At 46.2% G+C, this 21,244-nt stretch overlaps 1 protein-coding gene across 2 annotated transcripts; it reads right to left on the reverse strand.

Annotated features, from left to right (window-relative positions):
• Positions 1 to 1,410: 1,410 nt before the first annotated feature.
• LOC121580626 (mitochondrial fission factor homolog A-like) lies at positions 1,411 to 16,607 on the reverse strand. Of its 2 annotated transcripts, none has more exons than XM_041895602.2 (7): positions 16,146 to 16,607; positions 6,014 to 6,247; positions 5,240 to 5,418; positions 4,766 to 4,851; positions 3,459 to 3,632; positions 2,481 to 2,559; positions 1,411 to 1,960 (listed from the first exon to the last, which is right to left on the reverse strand). In XM_041895602.2, exons 2-7 carry the CDS (start codon positions 6,240 to 6,242, stop codon positions 1,829 to 1,831), a joined length of 879 nt encoding a protein of 292 aa, XP_041751536.2. In that variant the 5' UTR covers positions 6,243 to 6,247; positions 16,146 to 16,607; the 3' UTR covers positions 1,411 to 1,828. The 2 variants fall into 2 exon arrangements, with proteins under 2 accessions (XP_041751536.2, XP_041751534.2); XM_041895600.2 differs by having other exon boundaries at positions 6,014 to 6,223; positions 16,146 to 16,606.
• Positions 16,608 to 21,244: the final 4,637 nt, after the last annotated feature.

The raw sequence follows: 21,244 nt of genomic DNA on the forward strand, positions 1-21,244 counted from the left end.
GGGCGAGAGGACGGGAACATGGGTTAGAAACAGAAACAGGGCCCCTGATCCAGAGTTAGTTGACGCAGAATAGAAACGCATCCCAATAGTCTAAAGTGACTCCCTCTTCATCTAGGCTACGGTCTATAGGGGCGGCAGGTAGCCTGCTAGGCAAATCCCCGCCTTATCTTAGCTCATTGGTCACCATAGCAACACCCACCCGTAGTATGCGCTCCAGCAGGTATATCTCACTGGTCATCCCCAAAGCCAACACCTCCTTTGGCCGCCATTCCTTCCAGTTCTCTGCTGCCAATGACTGGAACGAACTGCAAAAATCTCTGAAGCTGGAGACACTTATCTCCCTCACTAACTTTAAGCGTCAGTTGTCAGAGCACCTTACCGATCACTGCACCTGTACACAGCCATTCTGAAATTAGCCCACGCAACTACCTCATCCCCATATTGTTATTTATTTTGCACCCCAGTATCTCTATTTGCACATAATCTTTTGCACATCTAGCATTCCAGTGTTAATACGAAATTGTAACTATTTTGCACTATGGCCTATTTATCGCCTTACCTCCATAACTTACTACATTCACACACACTGTATATATATTTTCTGTTGTATTTTTGACTTTGTTTTGTTTACCCCATATGTAACTCTGTGTTGTTGTTTTTAATCGCACTGCTTTGCTTTATCTTGGCCAGGTCGCAGTTGTAAATGAGAACTTGTTCTCAACTGGCTTACCTGGTTAAATAAAGGTGAAATAAATAAATAAATAAAAATACACAGTTGTGGTGGAAACCTGTTGTTTTTACACTCATCTACCAATAGGGGGCAGAGGGTAGAGAACAACAGATCATATACTTTTCAACCACCCATCATTTATTACAGTAAAATATTTACAAACAATATATTGATATATTACAATAAAATATATAGATACATAAATACACATAAATAAATGTTCAACTAAAGAAAACAAATAAAAAAACAACTGTTTTTCAACTAAAGATGGCAGCTTTGTGTTGCGTGAACAGCGACTGATAAATACAGAACAGAATCACATTTGTCGCAATGTTTCTTAGCTGTTTATATTCTACAAGATACATACATATTTATTCCAGAAAAATATGAGTTCAAATGATTTTTTCCCCACACACGGCAATTACATCATACAGTGCTAAAGACTTCATTGGATGATAATGAATAAACAATAGACTCATGCTCTGCTTCTTGCCAACATCGACGTAGGAGAGAAATAAATCATCAATCCACACCATAAAATGTAGTAATTGGTATGAATCCCTTTACACAGCACGTGCCACTCAATGCTTTTCTTACATTTGGGGAAATATAAAAAATAACGTTTTACTCCATGAAGTAATCCAACAATGTGTACGCCGCCATCTTGTCTATTTAAAGTCTTCTCTCATTGAGACAGGCGGGTCGACCCCAAAGGGCCTCATGTCATGATGACAGACACCTGTCTCGATCAATGAGGGAAGACTTTGAAAAGACAAGATGTCGGCGTACACATTGTTGGATTACTTCATGGACCGTAAAAATAATTGTCTAAATTCAAACAGACCCCCTGCAACTGGACAAGGACATTTTCTGAGACTCCTGTTTCCACAAATCGAGGACGAAGACAGTATTGCCAAGGTTGGTCGGAAACGTTCTGTGCTACACCAAACAGTACCTAACCGGTAACTCCCAGTATATTAGATACCAACATATTTTTTTGGTTAAATCACATTATCTGGTGTTACAATCTGTAGCTAGAATTGAGATATTTGTAGTTAAACGACAAGGTAGGACCTGGACATTGGGTTCTGTGCGGTTCTAACGTCGAAACCAGATCCAGGTATTGATGAGCCAGAACGCCACGGTGGCGGAGTAGAGGATCACCTCTCGCTTGGAGCGCTCCTTGTTCTCCTCCTCCAGTAGTTGTAGACGTCGGTTCAGCTTCACAATCTGAACGAGCAAGTGAATTAATGAATGTAGTGAATCAGTTAGTCAAAAGGATGATTCATCAGAACAGCTGATTCAGTCCATTCAGTGAATTAAAAATAAATTCGGTTTGGTGGATTGAAAACTCCTTATGGGGACCATTTTGTTATTTCGTCATGGAGGGAGTGTCAGTTCCACACCAATTCAGGACATCCCCAAAATGTCATTTCCTTAACTGACATGGAATTGACTCAAATTCTGTGAGTCAGCCAATTGATCAATTTATACATTACATATCTATCAGTGGTGGCACTTTAAATGGGGAGGACGGGCTCATAGTAATGGCTGGAACAGAAAGAATGGAATGTGTTTGTCCCTTTCCATTCACTATTATGAGCCATCCTCCCCTCAGCAGCCTCCTCTGATACCCAGTATGTGTTAGGGACAGTCATTCATTTGATCAATATATAACTTGGAAGGTATTCAATCATTTAAGAAATATAATTGGATAGGAGGGCAACACAAGGTACAATGCTTTGACTACCTGTCGCCGTAGTGACGAGGCGTCCACTAAGCCTGAATCGTCAGGGGTCATGTCCATGTCGAGGGTCAAGTGACCAGCCCTACAGAAAACAAAAAGCAGAACACAACTATAATACTTTGAAAATATGACAGAACATAAATGGATTTACCGTATATGAAAATGTTACATTTTAATCTTTACTGGCTGCAACACTGCAAAAGCCAACATCTCCATACTGAAGCAAAATGCATTTCCCCAACTGATGGACTACATTTTCCTTTTGGCTTGGTTAGTAACATTGTAAATACTTGACTGAGAGTATTTTAATGGTCTTTCAACTTCAACGGTCTTTCTTTCAACTTCAACGGTCAAATCAGTTTTAGTTGTGCTAAACACGCCATCACCACTTCGAGGTCAGCCCAAAGGTGAGATGTCATGACTCGGTGTGTCAGCTTCATTATTGAGAGGGTAAGTACAGGCTTTGTGCCAATACAGCAGTATTCGAGCTAACAGAGGAGAACATGAGCTAACTATGCAGTCTAATGCCATTCCATTAGAACACACACACACACAGGTCAAGAGTCACCTTGATTCAGCGGAAAAAAGGACAAAGTCATCATGAGTTATGAACAAATATAAAAAGGGGCTATTGTAAACCAACTGGCTGTCTGATGTTATCCTAGAGAATGACTGAAGTCGCAAGATAAAATTGACCAAAGAGATGTAGCTACTCACTACAGCTTACTTAGAGATAATTCATATTAATCTCATCCTAGTTTAGAGTAAGCATGGGGCACACATTTCTTCATCCTTCTCCTGAAGTGTGCGTACTTGCACACTTTCTCACATAGATTTAAAAATGGTGGAAACTCCCTCCAGTCAGTGTTTACACCAGTCCTATGCTTTTAAATCCATGACCGGCAGTGTGCAAGTGCACACTTGTGGAGAATCAGGATGCAGCATTGTGAGTGTGTGTGGCTGAGGAGATCAAGGGGTCACCTGCGGTGGTTGTCGACCTCCAGGACCTCCAGGACCTGCTGGTAGGCCCGGCGCGTGGTGCATTGGATGTAGGATAGGACCCCTCCAGCACTGTACTGTAGGTTCACCACGTCCTCAGGGGTACACAGTGGAGGACAGGCACGGAGAGAGGGGGCAACGGGAGACAGGGTTACACTGAGAGAGAGAGAGAGAGAGAGAGAGAGAGAGAGAGAGAGAGATGGAGAGAAGAAGGGATGGATGGAGAATTGAAAGAAGGTAGAGAGATGGACAAACAGAGGGGTTAGCACAGAGGAAGAGGCAAAGACACAGCAAGGAATTGAGAAAGAGATGCAGCGAGAAAGGCATTTCATAGTCTCTCGTGACTAATCTGGGCAACCCAGACCAAATCTGGCCTCCGGCCAACTACTCGATTTGGTTCTAGGGGAGAAGTTTTACTAGTGTGAGTGATGGAACCAGAGTGGATCGGATCCTCTTTGGTAGCACCCCAGTCTCGTGCAAGTCTATGGGCCAAATATCCTCTCCCCTTCCAAAATTCAAAAGATGCTAGGTGCACCCCCGCAAAATTATGATTAGTCCAAAACCAGCACACCGGAATAATTGTTTCACATTATCCATCAAATCCCACAGTCTAAGGAAAGACGTAACATTTGAATGTTTAGTCCTCATGAGATTCTTCCTGTGACAGATGACATTTAAATGTTAAAGGGATACTTCGGGATGTTGGCAATGAAGACCCAGAGTCAGATGAACTCATGGATACCATTTTTATTTACATTTTAGTCATTTAGCAGACACTCTTATCCAGAGCGACTTACTGGAGCAATTAGGGTTAAGTGCCTTGCTCAAGGGCACATCGGACAGATTTTTCACCTAGTCGACACAGGGATTCGAACCAGCGACCTTTTCAGCGGTTATTTTTACGAATCATAATCTCGCCGAAGTGGTGCTAAAAGCGGGGACAGGGATTCTAACCCTGAAAATACTGTTAATAAAAACTGCTTACCTGCAAAATAGTCGCATTGAAAACATTGTCATATACCTCCATGTTGTTAGCATGCAGCATATACAAATACTATAAAAACGGGGGTACTTTCCAGAAAGGAAGGGGCTGGGGCTTTGACAGTGGGGGTGCGTGGACTTGTCTACTTCAGATTTGAAAGCCTTTTTGCCCCCAGAACCAAATCAAGTAGCTGGCAAGCGCACACACAAGATTTGGTTCTGGGTGCTGAAATTAGGCATTTCATAAACTACGAGAAAGAAAGCGATGACTCTTCCAATACTTCCCTCACACCTGGGCTGGTGCTTACCTTACGTCAGTTCTGTTGGCCGGGCCTCTCTGGCGGATGCTGGTGGTATCGCTCACAGTGCGCTCCCGCCGCGACTGAGAGTGGACCTGTGTGTGGGGCACATCAGGGATGTCTGATGTATTATTTATTATTATGATGGGATCGCTATATTTTCATTTTAGCCTAAGATTCTAAAGTGATCAGCCTATTTCTGCCTAATTAGAAACGTAGTAATGGATAACTAGGAAGTGATCTGTTACTACGGGGGGATCCTTAGAGTAAGATGCCCAAACCTACAGTATGGGTTGGTCTACTTACCCGCTGCTTAGTGTTAGCATCGTAGAAACAAAAACAATGAGTAACCGGACCCCGGTTAGAACGCTCCAAATAGCAAAGCCGAAAGCAGTATTTTTTTGCTGAACATTTCTCATTTCCGAGAACCATCTATGGCTCTGTGTAGTTCTAATGACATCATACCGTTGACTCAAGACTCACCCCCTGAGTGGCGTGGGCCAGTGGTGTGGGAGCCTGGTCCGTCTCCAGGGAGTCCAGGGAATGTTCGTTGAGGGTGAGGATGCGTGGCGGTGCCTTCATGTCCAGTAAATCCACAGGAGGAGTGGACTGGATCAGGTCTAGGTCTCTGGGCCGGGAGTAACGGGAGTCCCCATCGTCCCCTGGAGATGGTGGAAGGAGAACAGGGTCATGATCATTAGTCATCAAACGGACTGAAACAGATTGAAACGGATTGAAACGGATTGAAACGGGAGGACTAGCTGGACTTGTCAGCACAATGACTCAACAGGCATTTGGACTAACCAACTGACAACCAGATGGCTCTGTCCAGGTTTCCCCACACACAACCAGATGTCTCTCTCCAGGTTTCCCAACAAAACCACCTTGACAACCAGATGGCTCTCTCCAGGTTTCCTCACAGACAACCAGATAGCTCTCTCCAGGTTTCTCCACAAAATCACCCTGACAACCAGATGGCTCTCTCCAGGTTTCCCCACAGACAACCAGATGGCTCTCTCCAGGTTTCCCCACAGGTTTAAGCTTATTTCCTGCAATTCTACACATGGGGTGCAGAGAATTTTTGCCATTTTAAACCTAATCTTCTTGCAATTCTATACATTTTGGCATGTCTAATGTGCATTCATGTGATAGGAGTGACTCAAACATTACAACACAATCTATGGGCAAAAAAAAAAACTCCCCTGCCGACCCCCTCCCCACAGTTTGGGAACCACTGATAGACCACACACTGCTCACCTGCTATCACGATCCTCTCTGGTACATGCATCATGTGGGGGGCCAGGGGCTGAGACAGCAGCCCATGTTGGTTTTCGGGGGCCACTTTCAGTGTGTTGGGGATGCGCATGCGCTGGCTGATGCCCTCGGTGTACTCCAGCTCATAGTGAATCCGATTCATCTCTGCCTCCTCCGAAGAGGAGGAGGGGAAGGTCGCCCCGCTCATCCAGCCTTGTAATAACAACAACATTAAGCCTAAATAATCAAACATTTCAAATCGCCCATTAGTCAATCACCCATTATATGCAATTTAACAAACTGTGTTGATAACAGGGCATTTGATATAACATAATGATTTCATGGTTTTATTGCATTCTACACATTGACATTCTTGTGCATTCCTTGAAGTTAATACCAACTCATAATCAAATCATGATGACTGCATTTATAAGTTAAATTATAATGTAGGCTACCATTTGATTTGGGCTAACTAACAGTGTTTTTTGTACTTATGGTTATTAATAGCCCGATACCTCTGCTTAATCCAAATATTTATACTGAACAAAAATATAAACACAACATGTAAAGGGTTGGTCCCATGTTTCATGAGCTGAAATAAAAGATCCCAGACATTTTCCGTACGCACAAAAAGCTTATTTCGCTCTGATTTTGTGCACAAATGTGTTTACATCCCTGTTAGTGAGCATTTCTCCTTTGACAAGATAATCCATCCACCTGACAGGTGTGGCATATCAAGAAGATAATTAAACAGCACGATCACTACACAGGTGCACCTTGTGCTGGGGACAATAAAAAGGCCACTCTAAAATGTGCAGTTTTGTCACACAACACAATTCCACAGATGTCTCAAGTTGCATTTGGCATGCTGACTGCAGGAATGTCCACCAGAGCTGTTGCCAGAGAATGTAATGTTAATTTCTCTACCATAAGCTGCCTCCAATGTTGTTTTAAGAAAATTTCGCAGTACATCCAACCAGCCTCACAACCGCAGACCACGTGTAACCACGCCAGCCCAGGACCTCCACATCCGGCTTCTTCACCTGCGGGATGGTCTGAGACCAGACACCCAGACAGCTGATGAAACTGTCAATTTCTGCACAAACTGTCAGAAACCGTCTCAGGGAAGCTCATTTGCATGCTCCTCAACAGGGTCTTGACCTGACTGCAGTTCAGTAATTCAGTTCGTAACTGACTTCAGTGGGCAAATGTTCACCTTCGATGGCCACTGGCACGCTGGAGAAGTGTGCTCTTCATGGATGAATCCCAGTTTCAACTGTACCAGGCAGACTGGGTGTATGGCGTCATGTGGGTGAGCGGTTTGCTGATGTCAACATTGTGAACAGCGTGCCCCATGGTGGCGGTGGGGTTATGGTATGGGCAGGCATAAGCTACGGACAACTAACACAATTGCATTTTATCGATGGCAATTTGAATGCACAGAGATACCGTGACGAGATCCTGAGGTCCATTGTCGTGCCATTCATCCGCCGCCATCACCTCATGTTTCAGCATGATAATGCACAGCCCCATGTCGCAAGGATCTGTACACAATCCCTGGAAGCTGAAAATGTCCCAGTACTTCCATGGCCTGCATACTCACCATACATGTCACCCATTGAGCATGTTTGGGATGCTCTGGATTGACGTGTATGACCGCGTGTTCCAGTTCCCACCAATATCCAGCAACTTCGCACAGCCATTGAAGAGTGGGACAACATTCCACAGACCACAATCAACAGCGTGATCAACTCTATGTGAAGGAGCTGTGTCGCGTTGCATGAGGCAAATGGTGGTCACACCAGATACTGACTGGTTTTCTGATCCACAGCCCTACCTTTTTTTTTAAAGGTATCTGTGACCCACAGATGCATATCTGTATTCCCAGTCATGTGAAATCCATAGATTAGGGCCTAATTTATTTATTTCAATTGACTGATTTCCTTATATGAACTGTAACTCAGTAAAATCTTTGAAACTGTTGCATGTTGTGTTTATATTTTTGATCAGTGTGGCTACGGAATTGTAAAGCAATATGTGATGGCTCCATATCTGGTGTTATGGCTTAGCTAATGGAAAACTCTGCCATATTTTTCAACTAATCTGGTCTTGGCGATACTTTCTTCGTTCTCGATTTGGAAGAAAAGTATCTTATAAATGTCCAGTTGCAGGTGGTTTTTACAAAAACCAGAGAAAATTCAACAATATATTAAATCCATGTTTTGTACCGCATGAGGAGGTTCCTCGCCATCTTAGCTGCCTGCACATCTAGCATTACCCAGCATCTTTGCAGGAACTCGTTTCTATATCGTGGAGCTCCGCCCCATAGGGGAGCTCTGCTCCTAGTGGTTTACCCTCTGCCCTAAGGCAGCAACAGCCTGAAGCAAAATTATGCACACACCTGCAGCCAATGGGAGCACAGGTGTCCCTATAAGAGGGGACGCTTCCCCTCAATCAGCCTCCCATTATCTTCAGCGACTGGACGACTAGACTGAAGAAGCCAAGAAGAGAAGAAGACTCAGGAAGAAATCGCCGTCGATGAGCCAGCCATCGACGTCTTCTAAAATGAGCACGCCAGGAGATTTTCCACCCCCAAAAGCCCTTTTCAGGGATCAGTGCCGATGCTCCTCCATGGCATCTGCGGACCCCCACAACCTTTTTTTCGTGTGTTTGGGGCCGCAGCATGCCAAGGAAGGAACCGGCAATCCCCCTAATTGCGCCTCCTGCGCCCTCCTTCCTATGAAGGTGAGGAAGCAGCGTTGGGCGTTCTTTAGGGAGGATATCCCCCTAGAGGATGTACTGTCTCTTCTCGCCTCTGCTTCAGAGGCGTCGACGGACAGTGCTGACTCAGGGGAGGACAAGGAGAGAGACGCAGAGATGGATGTTCCAATGGAACAATCCGACCCTCTGGCGCCAACCTTCAAGACCCCCTTCCCTATGGGGAGGGCGAGATCTGAAGGCTCCTTGTGCGATGACGACACGGGCTCTGTTACGTCAGCAGCCCTGTCCTTCACAGCGGCCTCTCTGCGTGCAGACTTTCCTGAACTCATTGAGAGAGCCGCCAATCGACTCGAGATAGCGCTGCCCCCTGCTCCCCCCCCTGTGGAGGTCGACATGATGGAGGGCGGCCCCTACTCTAGACCGAGGAAGGCAGCTGAGCCGATGGCTCCTGCTATGCCTTCCCTCTGAAAATATGTAGAGGGCTCGTGGGATACACCCCTGGCGGTGCGTTCGCCGGCCAAAGTGTACACCCCATTCACGAGAGTGGCTGGAAGTGAGTGGGCTGCTAAGGGAATCCCTAGGCTCGAGAGCGCCATGGCGGCGTATCTAGTGCCGGGTTCGAGTCCCTGGGCGGCCTCCAAGAAAGCCACCTTGCCAGCACAAAAGGACAGACTCACAGCACAGCTGGCTGAGAAGTCCTTTACGCTGGGAGCCCAAGCTGTGTCAGCGGCTAACAACATTGCCCTCCTCGCGGCCTCCCTATCCCGTCTAACAACGGGTAGGTCTGATTTGACCAGCGAGGAGATTGAAGAGGCGTCCAGGATTTCTGGCGCTATTCTTCATTTGACACAGGCGTCAGCGATATGCGCAGGCCGGTCCATGGCCACCTCGGTGGTCATGGAACGTCACCTCTGGCTGTCAATGACAGCCATGAAGGAGACGGACAGAGCCTCGCTGCTAAACGCTCCCGTCTCTAGCGAGGGCCTCTTTGGGGTCGCCGTTAAGGAGGCGACGGAACGTTTTGGTAAGCTTGACGAAGAGAGAAAGCACCTGGCTAAACACCTGCCATTGGCAGGCAAGTTTAGCAGGGCCTCAACTAACCCGTCAACCTCTAACGCCCCCAGTAGAACTACAGGGAGGCGACGGGCCAGGCGACAGGCGCCTACCACCGACAGCAGGCGAGCGGGCTCGGCCCCTCCAGCGACGACGATTCCGCCGGCGAGAGAGGTCGTCACAAAACCGTCCTGGCAACACCAGAAGGTCAGCCAGAAACGACGGCGTCAATGACGGGACGAGGGGGAGAGGACGGATGACGGCTCGGCGCTGGGCGCGACAGAGCCCACTGTTCCCCCCCACCCCATTGTTCAGGGCGTGGAGGGAAATGTTTATTGTTGTTATGTGAATAAAGAGCTGGCTCTCACTGACATTGTCACAAAAGAGCCTTTCTTCCATGACACATTGCAGAGTACTTCACGTCCTATGAATTTCTCTCACCATCCTGAGTGTAGCTCAATCCACCGAGGGTGCGTAGTTGAACACACTCAGGAGAGGAAAGAGAAAAAGGTAGCAAGGCGTAGCCTTAGCTCACCTAATAAAGATATTTTACTACAGACTCCTAGGAGCTCTGTAGTAAAGGTCTCACATAGCAGGCAGCTGTCTCAGTCTAAATATGACATGAAGACGCAGCCGCTAGCTGGGAATGACGCCTGGCTTCAGGCTAACGCCTCAGCCAGCGCAGTTCAGACCCGTGCGACGTTCACGGAGGGCCGGAATACTAGAGTTACAGGTGTAACCAATGTATGGGCGCCCCCTGTTAATTCAGAACGTAACAATGCCCACTACTCTGAGTGCAGCTCACCACACCTAGAGTGTGCTGTTGAGCAGCCTCATGAGACCAGTAAAAAAGAGGTATTGTGGCGCCACCTTGTGGTACCAGTTAGAGACCACACTTTCCAGACTCTGTTGAGTACTGCAGTGGACGGATCTCATGACAAGCAGCAGTCTCAGTCAGACAATGACATGATGACGCAATTGCTATCCGGGGAGGGTGCTCTGTCTCAGGTTAATAGCTCAGTCAGTGCAGCTCAAAACCGTGCTGCGTTCACGGAGGGCCGGAATACTAGAGTTACAGACGTAACTGACGTATCAAGGCCTCCGATTCTCTCAGAACGAGCTGATGTTTCCTCTCCCTTTCGAGGGGGGCCCGCCTTGGGCTATTCCACCAACCCAGTGCTGGGGAATAGCGGCGGCGAGGGCCATAGAGGAATACAGGTCCTTCCTACTGGATGCACCACAGCTTCGTGCGCGCCCGCTTTCTCTGCATTGTGGGCAGTGGCAACGAAGCTGTACCCTCTCACGCTGGCTAGAACAGACGTTGCAGAAGGGTTATGCCCTCCAATTCCATCGAACCCCACCCCAGTTCAGGGGAGTGGTGGAGACGGTGATGAAAACGCCGGACAAAGTGGCCGCTCTGATGTCAGAGATTACGGAACTTTTGGCGAAGGAGGCGGTCACAGTAGTTCCCCGGGAGCAAAGGAACAAAGGGCTATATTCGCCTTATTTCCTAGTGCCCAAAAAAGACGGGGGGAGTGAGGCCGATTTTGGATTTACGCACTCTCAACGAGAGCATAACCAAACGACCCTTCCGAATGCTGACGACAAAACGTCTACTGGAATGTGTCCAGAAAGGAGACTTTTGTACAAGCATAGACCTAAAGGACGCGTACTTCCATGTGCCGATACAATCGCGTCACAGGAAGTTTCTGCGGTTCGCCTTTCAAGGGGTGGCGTACGAGTTCACGAGGATGCCGTTTGGGTACGCCCTGGCACCTCGAACGTTTTCCAAATGTGTGGAGGCGGCATTGGAGCCGTTGCGTCGTCAAGGGATAAGGTTATTAGCCTACCTAGACGACCTGCTGGTTCTCGCCCCGTCAGCAGAGCTGGCGTTCACTCACACAGCACAGACAGTGATTCATCTCACACGTCTGGGGTTCGCTGTGAATTGGAGAAAGAGCGCACCCTGGCCCAGTCATCAGATTGTCTACCTGGGGCTACAGCTAGACACTAATGATGAGGGCTCGAATTTCGGACCCTCGAAGGGTAGCATTGCTGCTAGCCCTGAGGAAGTGTCGTCCGAATCACACAGTGACGGCGCTGTCGATCATGTCACTTTTGGGTCTCAATTCGTCAGCCCACTCTGTGGTCCCGCTGGGACTTCTGCACATGCGCAGAATACAGCGATAGTTCGCCCAACTAAGACTAGACCCAGTGCGTCAACGTCATCGGTTGGTGGTGGTTCCTCTCTCGCTAAGAGCAGACCTGGACTATTGGAGGAATCCGAGCGTTCTCACGCACGGAGTCCCGATGGGCAAGGTGTCATCCTACATTCCAGTATTTACAGATGCTTCTCTGACTGGATGGGGAGGGACATGTCAGACTCAAGCGATAGGAGGTGTATGGCCTCAATCAGGTCGTCACATAAACCTCTTGGAGTTGGAAACGGTTCGACTGGTTCTGACCCACTTCACGCCTACCCTTCGGGGTCGCGATGTGCTGGTCTGGTCAGACAACCGGACCACAGTAGCTCACATAAATCGCCAGGGAGGGGTCAGGTCACCTGCCCTCCACCGGGCGGCAGAGGAATTGTGGCTGTGGGCTCACAAGCACCTTCGCTCGTTGAGAGCAGCACACATTCCGGGCTACTTGAACGTAGGAGCAGACCTCATGTCAAGAGGGGGTCCTCGAGACGACGAGTGGTGTCTGCATCTGGACATTGTTCTCCGAATTTGGGAACAGTTCGGGAGAGCCGAGGCGGATCTGTTCGCGTCACGCGTGAACGCGCAATGTCCCCTATGGTTCTCTCTGAGGGAACAGGACGAGCCACCACTGGGAAGAGACGCATTCGCGCACTACCCGTGGCCGAAAGTTCTCCTGTATGCATTCCCTCCGCTGTCTTGCATTCTCCCACTGCTAGCCAGGGTGAGGTCAGAGGGGCTGTCAGTGATACTGATAGCGCCCGATCGCCCAAGATGTTGATTGCGCCACCTTGGCCAATTCCACATCGACGGGACGCGTTGACCCAGGCGGGAGGCTCGATAGGGCAGTAGCCCATAATCGGCCAACCACTGAAGGCTTGGTTCCTGAATGGGACAGGTTGAGGCGCCGTGGGTTATCTGATGCAGTGATCAGAACCATACAAGGCGCACGAGCCGGTTCCACTTCTAGGATGTATACCAGCAGATGGAAAGTTTTTTCACGATGGTGTGACACACAAGGTGTGGACCCCATGAACTGTCAGGTTGAGAGTGTGCTCTCTTTTCTGCAGTTTATGTTTGATAAGCAGAAATCGCCCTCCACCATTAGAGTGTTTGCAGCGGCAATTTCAGCTGGTCATGAGGGGTTTGGCGGAACGAATGTGTTCAGCCACCCTTTAGTGAAACGTTTCTTATTGGGAACGCGGCGGCTTAGGCCAATGCCTAGAGCCACGCTGCCCCAGTGGGATTTGGCCTTGGTACTCGAAGCGCTATGTAAGTCGCCGTTCGAGCCATTGAATCAAATACCCCTCAAGATGCTGTCTATCAAGACGGCACTGTTGATCGCCTTGACTACCGCTAAGCGTGTCAGTGATTTGTGTGCCCTGTCGACGAGACCCGACTGCCTTGCCATTAATGGCGATCTGAGCAGAGCGGTGTTACGTCCTAACCCGGCGTTTGTGCCGAAGGTTATTAGCAGTGCATATAGATCACAGACCGTGGAGTTGTGGGCTTTTTCTCCCCCTCCTCATGGGGAGAGGAGTGAGGAAAAGCTTCATTGTCTGTGCCCAGTGCGCGCTTTGGCGTGTTACGTTGAGCGCACAGCAGCGATTAGGTCATTGCCTCAGCTGTTTGTGTGTCACGGTGCGGCTGCATTAGGTAGACCACTTTCAAAACAGCGATTGTCTCATTGGCTTTGTGAAGGTATTGAGACAGCTTACGAGGCAGCGGGGCGACAACTGCCTCAGGGTATCAGAGTTCACTCCACTTGTGGAGTAGCAGCTTCTACTGCCCTCTTCAGAGGAACAGGGGTAGAGGATATTTGTAGAGCAGCGTCATGGTCGACACCGTCTCCATTTATCCGTTTCTATCTATTAGATATGTCTTCTAACTCTTTGGCTCGATCTGTACTCAGCGTGGCTGAAGGGAGATCTTGAGCAAGAAAGAGAGGGAAAAAGCAGGACTGTGGACATGGGTGTCCATCAGGTCCGCTTTGGTTAGGAAGACATATTCTGTTTCTATCTATTAGATATGCCTTCTAACTCTTTGGCTCGATCTGTACTCAGCGTGGCTGAAAGGAGATCTTGAGCAAGAAAGAGAGGAAAAAAGCAGGACTGTGGACATTGGTGTTCATCAGGTCCGCTTTGGTTAGGAAGACATATTCTGGACAGATATGTTTTCTAACTCTTTGGCTCGGTCTGTACTCAGCAAAGCTGAAAGGAGATTTTGAGCCAGGAAGAGAGGATAAAGCAGGACTATGGGCAGGTTCCCATCAGGTCCGCTTTGGTTAGGAAAACATGTTTTTTGATAGATAGAAAGCCTATCTCTCTGGCTCGATTGTACTCAGCATAGCTGAGGGGGAATCTTGAGCTAGAAGAGAGAAAAGCAGGACGATGGACGCAGGTCTCTATCAGGTCCGCTTTGGATGGAAAGCATATCTTGTGGCATGTCTCTTGACTGACAGGGTCAGTATAGTAGAGACATGTATTGAATTGACAGAATGTGAGGTCATCTATCTGATTGTTCAGTTTAGTATGACTTATATTTTGTTCCTGCCTACTAATCTATGGGATTCCATTGAGTGAGTGAGGTGGTCTACTGTGTACATAATGTAGAGTGACACTTGGTGTCATTCCATTAGTGGTCGGTAGTGTTTTCACAGGATATTGAGGCACATCTATCTGCTAGTACAGATTAGTGTAGCTTCTATTCTGGTGATCTGCCCACTAGTCATTGGCATTGCCATTGAACTAGGTGGGGCGGGTCTTTAACCGATGACGCTGTATATTGTGACGCCCGGAGGGGTTTTTTAGTTGCAGTACTGCGGGAATTGGTTGCGGCCATTGCTAGGCTTGACCTTTTCATTTTTTAATGGGAAGTGTTAGGCTCGGCAGGGAGTACATTTTGGAGCGCTACGCTCCGCCTTAAACCACTAGGAGCAGAGCTCCCCTATGGGGCGGAGCTCCACGATATAGAACGATTAGTTACCGGAGTGTAACTCCAGTTCTATGAGTGGAGCGGAGCCCCATAGGACATAAGGCCCTGCCGACCCTCTCTAGTCTCGCTGAAGATAATATCTCGGGAGGCTGATTGAGGGGAAGCGTCCCCTCTTATAGGGACACCTGTGCTCCCATTGGCTGCAGGTGTGTGCATAATTTTGCTTCAGGCTGTTGCTGCCTTAGGGCAGAGGGTAAACCACTAGGAGCAGAGCTCCCCTATGGGGCTCCGCTCCACTCATAGAACTGGAGTTACACTCCGGTAACTAATCGTTTTTTTCTGTGACACCGCCGCGACCACATGTATAGGTAGATGTTAGCCATCACGCAGTGCGACCAAAACAAAGATATGCACACATGCCATTTCTCACTCACTACACTGTAGCTAGGTTTTATTGCATTCTACACATTATTTACATTATTGTGTGCATTACTGAGGTTTTTGATAAACTCCTAATCATATCATAATGACCTTATTTATAAGCAAAATGATTACGTAGGCCAGATACCTCTGCTTAATCCAAAACAACCCAAACAAACATGGACTGAAATTAGCTCGCACTAATTGTATTCACGTGCTATTCGGGATCCCCCATATCGAAGTTGATATTGCAAATGTTTACATAAGGATTTAGATAAGGGTTTAGATAAGGATTCATGTTAAGGTTTAGGATATGGACGTCCCGAGGATCCCAAGTAGCAATGACCTTGGCTCAACTGCGTGGGTCAGAGTGAATTTCTTGACAGTGAGCAATAACGGAGCCCCGTGTGGCTGTGATAGTTGACACTCGTATCAAGCAATGATAACTAGTGTGAAGATATTGCAAATACTAACTAGTTAACGTTAGCTACCTATGTATCCTTAGGCAACGTTTTCAGTTTTTCCCCATCAGGTTAGCTAGCTATTTGAAAGGCTAGCTAAGTATATTGTTTCGACGCTTTGCAACCGAAAGCCGAAAGGGCAGTCAGTCGTTGGCGGACTGGATAATGTAGATTGATTGTAGAGTTGTAGTAACACAAACCAGACTGAATGTTTTTGCTAATAAACACGTGCATGCCAAATCATTATTGTTGCAAGTAACTATAGCCAGCTAACTGGCTTGACGTTAGCTAGATAGCTACAGTCATTTTCTCACGACGGTGAAGGCTAAATATTCAGACACTTACCCTTATGTTGTATTGCTTCGTCGAACTGCAGATTTCATAAGCTAAATTATAACATTTAATTAAAGTGTTAATGTTATCCGTGTGCTGCTCATCAACCAACCGCGTGGACCTGTAGTAGTCGACAAGACAGGGTAGGGGACTGTACCAGCTAGCTAGGAAATGTTAAAACAGCGGTAGTAATGGCAAACTAATCATTGTCAACGGTATCGTAGCTTGCTAGCTTCAAGGACATTTCGAGCTAGCACATTGCTAACATTAGACATATTACTTGACATGTTCCACTAACTGGTGTGAATTAGCATTAGTTAACATAGTAGCCTAGTTACTAACACAACACGTCTTTCATCTCAAGGATAAAGTCACATATGACATATCATATGCACTGTGTACAAAACATTACGAACACCTGCTCTTCTTTCCATGACAGACTGACCAGGTGAAAGCTAGCTATGATCCGCTTATTGATGTCACTTGTTAAATCCACGTCAGTCAGTGTCACAGTTGTAGATGAAATGGAGCATACGGTTTAAAGAAGGAATTTGAAGAGTTGAGACATGGATTGTGAATGTGTGCTATTCAGAGCGTGAATGGGAAAGACAATATTTATCAGCCTTTGAACGGGGTATTGTAGTAGGTGCCAGGAGCACTTCGACCCCCCCCAACAAAAACAAAAAATAACTTTACCAGCACTTGACCCCCCTCCTAGCTCTGACTCTACTTTATTGAGGAAAAATGTACTTTCTATGCCTGTGATATGTGGTTGCAACTTAGTATTAGGAAGGTGTCTTTAATGTTTTGTACACTCAGTGTATAACATATATTGGATATAATAAACTGAAAATAAGAAAGAGTAAAACAATAATAGGACTATTAGTACAATTATCTAAGGAGCGATTTAAAAGAAAAACACAATGAAGCAAGATTACCTCCAAATCTCAATAGTTTGGGAAATGTATGTAAAACTAAAATGTTTATATGGGACATCCTAGCCACTTCCTTTGATTGTTGGTTTATCAAGTTTTTCCCGCAGATTAAAACTATTCCCCAACCATTGCCTGAGAATCCTGTCTACAGTGGGGGAAAAAAGTTTTTAGTCAGCCACCAATTGTGCAAGTTCTCCCACTTAAAAAGATGAGAGAGGCCTGTAATTTTCATCATATGTACACGTCAACTATGACAGACAAATTGAGGGAAAAAAATCCAGAAAATCACATTGTAGGATTTTTCATGAATTTATTTGCAAATTATGGTGGAAAATAAGTATTTGGTCACCTACAAACAAGCAAGATTTCTGGCTCTCACAGACCTGTAACTTCTTCTTTAAGAGGCTCCTCTGTCCTCCACTCGTTACCTGTATTAATGGCACCTGTTTGAACTTGTTATCAGTATAAAAGACACCTGTCCACAACCTCAAACAGTCACACTCCAAACTCCACTATGGCCAAGACCAAAGAGCTGTCAAAGGACACCAGAAACAAAATTGTAGACCTGCACCAGGCTGGGAAGACTGAATCTGCAATAGGTAAGCAGCTTGGTTTGAAGAAATCAACTGTGGGAGCAATTATTAGGAAATGGAAGACATACAAGACCACTGATAATCTCCCTCGATCTGGGGCTCCACGCAAGATCTCACCCCATGGGGTCAAAATGATCACAAGAACGGTGAGCAAAAATCCCAGAACCACACGGGGGGACCTAGTGAATGACCTGCAGAGAGCTGGGACCAAAGTAACAAAGCCTACCATCAGTAACACACTACGCCGCCAGGGACTCAAATCCTGCTGTGCCAGACGTGTCCCCCTGCTTAAGCCAGTACATGTCCAGGCCCGTCTGAAGTTTGCTAGAGTGCATTTGGATGATACAGAAGAGGATTGGGAGAATGTCATATGGTCAGATGAAACCAAAATATAACTTTTTGGTAAAAACTCAACTCGTCGTGTTTGGAGGACAAAGAATGCTGAGTTGCATCCAAAGAACACCATACCTACTGTGAAGCATGGGGGTGGAAACCTCATTCTTTGGGGCTGTTTTTCTGCAAAGGGACCAGGACGACTGATCCGTGTAAAGGAAAGAATGAATGGGGCCATGTATCGTGAGATTTTGAGTGAAAACCTCCTTCCATCAGCAAGGGCATTGAAGATGAAACGTGGCTGGGTCTTTCAGCATGACAATGATCCCAAACACACCGCCCGGGCAACGAAGGAGTGGCTTCGTAAGAAGCATTTCAAGGTCCTGGAGTGGCCTAGCCAGTCTCCAGATCTCAACCCAATAGAAATTCTTTGGAGGGAGTTGAAAGTCTGTGTTGCCCAGCGACAGCCCCAAAACATCACTGCTCTAGAGGAGATCTGCATGGAGGAATGGGCCAAAATACCAGCAACAGTGTGTGAAAACCTTGTGAAGACTTACAGAAAACATTTGACCTGTGTCCTTGCCAACAAAGGGTATATAACAAAGTATTGAGAAACTTTTGTTATTGACCAAATACTTATTTTCCCCCATAATTTGCAAATAAATTCATAAAAAATCATACAATGTGATTTTCTGGATTTTTTTTCCTCATTTTGTCTGTCATAGTTGACGTGTACCTATGATGAAAATTACAGGCCTCTCATCTTTTTAAGTGGGAGAACTTGCACAATTGGTGGCTGACTAAATACTTTTTTCCCCCACTGTATCTATTCTATTGAGTGTCTCAATTACCCAGTGTATGTCTGTCCGTTTTTTGATATCCCAGACAGTGCCAGAACCTCATATGGGCTCCACAGCCTCCACATGCTCATCAAGCTCTCTTTTTCATCCAGTACATCCTCCTCATACCTTTCAGTCCATAGAGATCCTATTATAGTAATTCCTAATTCTCTTTTAATCTCTCTGCATCAGCTGAATTCTCAGAAACTCTCTTGGTGTCACCGCCTTGGTGTCCATTGTGCCCGTCTCATGACATCCTCCTTTCGCTCCCATCTCTTGCTCTCTTTCCAGATGTGCTCTATTTCGTCCAGCAGAACCTTCCACAGCTGTTTTATAAACTGCTGGAGTAGCGTTCCCTCAACTCACTCTTATCCTCCATCCCTTTCGCCCTCTCTTTCTGTCCTCTCTACATTCCCCAATATGATCTCCACCTCTTGCTCCAAAGTTTTCAGGGACCATACTTGGTAATTCTCATATCACCCTCTCTTTTTCTCTATATCTGCCTGTCTCCCTCTTCCATATTTTGTTTCTTTCTCAGCATTTCAAAAGACAAATATTTTAACAACAGGAGGTAACAAATCTCTGAAGAATGAGTATGGAACTACAGTGTGGGCTTGGACATTTGAACATAATACCTTGTAGTCACCCCCCCAAAAATCGTTAATAGTATTGACACAACACGCTATGAAAGTGACACGTCATTTTCCAGGATGTAGCCTGGTAGTTTTGGAACTTTCGTAGGCAACGGTCTTCAGTGATGTAGCCTGGTAGTTTTGGAACTTTCGTAGGCAACGGTCTTCTGTGATGTAGCCTGGTAGTTTTGGAACTTTCGTAGGCAATGGTCTTCTGTGATGTAGCCTGGTAGTTTTGGAACTTTCGTAGGCAACGGTCTTCAGTGCAAAAACTAAATAAAAGGCATCTGGCAGAAGTAAATTCATCAACAAACAATCTAGTTTAATTGACCTTTTTTCTTTGTCTCTTCAATTCCCCCTCACCTTCCTCTTCTTTTTAAATTTCTATCATGTCCGATAACCAATCACCCTCGAACTGAAATTCAAATTCTGTTTGTACATTTTTACAATTACTTATAATATCGACAAAAACAACGACACAACAGAAATGTCTACCTTACCTGGTCTCTAGCGATCTCTGTCTGGTATTACAGCCTGATTTCAACCAACTGTCTCGCTTTTTCTCACATTCCTCTCTCCGTTATTCTGTTCTGCTTTTCCATCACTCTCAAACTCCATCTCTTTTTGTCTGTTGTTCCCACATTCTCATCCTCAATTACTTGCTCCTCTGTTGTTCTTTCCATCTTTTCCTGACCCTCTTCCTCCACTGTGCTTTCCATCTTTCTCTCCACCTCCATCCTCCTCCCTTTCTCTTTTGTATCACGTTGGTGAGTCTATCCATCGCTCTCTCCATAGCCTCCTGGATAGTTGGTTTCACCTCCGTCATCCTGCTCGATGTCATTTGATCTGTCATCCTTTCTATTTTGGCCTTTCTCTTCCCACCCCCAACTCCAACTTATTTGCTTTTGGAGCAGACCGTCATGCTCGTCAACACTCCAGCAGACCACTGCTTCTCCCCTCTCCTCCATCTTCCTACCCCTCTGTCTCTTCACTGATTACCTGTTATACAAGCACTCTTGTTCAAGCTCTTTCTCATCCCCAACTCCCCATTGACTTGTGCCTTTTGTCGCTCAGCTTTCGTCCTCCCATTTCTCCTTGCTGTCTCAACACTGTCACTCTCAAATTCCTCTGATTTAGAATATCTGTGAGAAAACAAACACATTCAACACATTCAGGAATAATATTACCAGTGTCTTTTCATTTTCAAAACACTGATTCTATTGAACTAGTATAACACTGGAAACCAGGTCAAATTAGCTGTGGAAAACATGGCTACCATGGGGAAAGAGCACACCGCTCACTTTGTAGAACCTTGGGTTTATGACATGGTTTGTTACCATGACCTAATTTCAATGTGAATCACTGTGCAGCATTCAAAAAGTATCCCATTTGTAAAGTATTGATTTTATAGCAAGATATAGCAAACTCACCACAAGCAGACCGAGTGGAGAAACAGGCGATTCTTTAAATATTCAGTTGTCCTGAATGAAGCTGAACCATCTGAATGTGAGAGGATAAGGCTGCTTCATTGTTCAACTAAAACGGTAAACAAAGTCTCGAAATGTAAAGACCTGCTCAAAGCTTTCAGTTATTTGCTGCAACTACTGATTGTGTTCTATCCATAGTCCTGTTTGTTAGGTTCTCTTGTGATGTCAAGCATCAGTGTTACATCACCAAACGTCACAATTTGTAACCGTGACGTCAATTTCTTTAATTCTATCCATTCGCTCACTATGGAAACCACCTTATGATGTCAGACCTGATTACCTGGCTATGTCA

The sequence above is a fragment of the Coregonus clupeaformis genome, chromosome 14 (genome assembly GCF_020615455.1).
Source record: "Coregonus clupeaformis isolate EN_2021a chromosome 14, ASM2061545v1, whole genome shotgun sequence".
NCBI classification, from domain to species: domain Eukaryota; kingdom Metazoa; phylum Chordata; class Actinopteri; order Salmoniformes; family Salmonidae; genus Coregonus; species Coregonus clupeaformis.

Coding starts and splice junctions, on each gene's coding strand:
- LOC121580626 (XM_041895602.2), bottom strand. CDS start 6,242: ATGTTGTTGTTATTACAAGGCTGGATGAGCGGGGCGACCTTCCCCTCC. Junction 4,852..5,239: donor TGGCCCACGCCACTCAGGGG/GTGAGTCTTGAG, acceptor CCCCACACACAG/GTCCACTCTCAGTCGCGGCG. Junction 1,961..2,480: donor CCTCGTCACTACGGCGACAG/GTAGTCAAAGCA, acceptor TTGCTCGTTCAG/ATTGTGAAGCTGAACCGACG.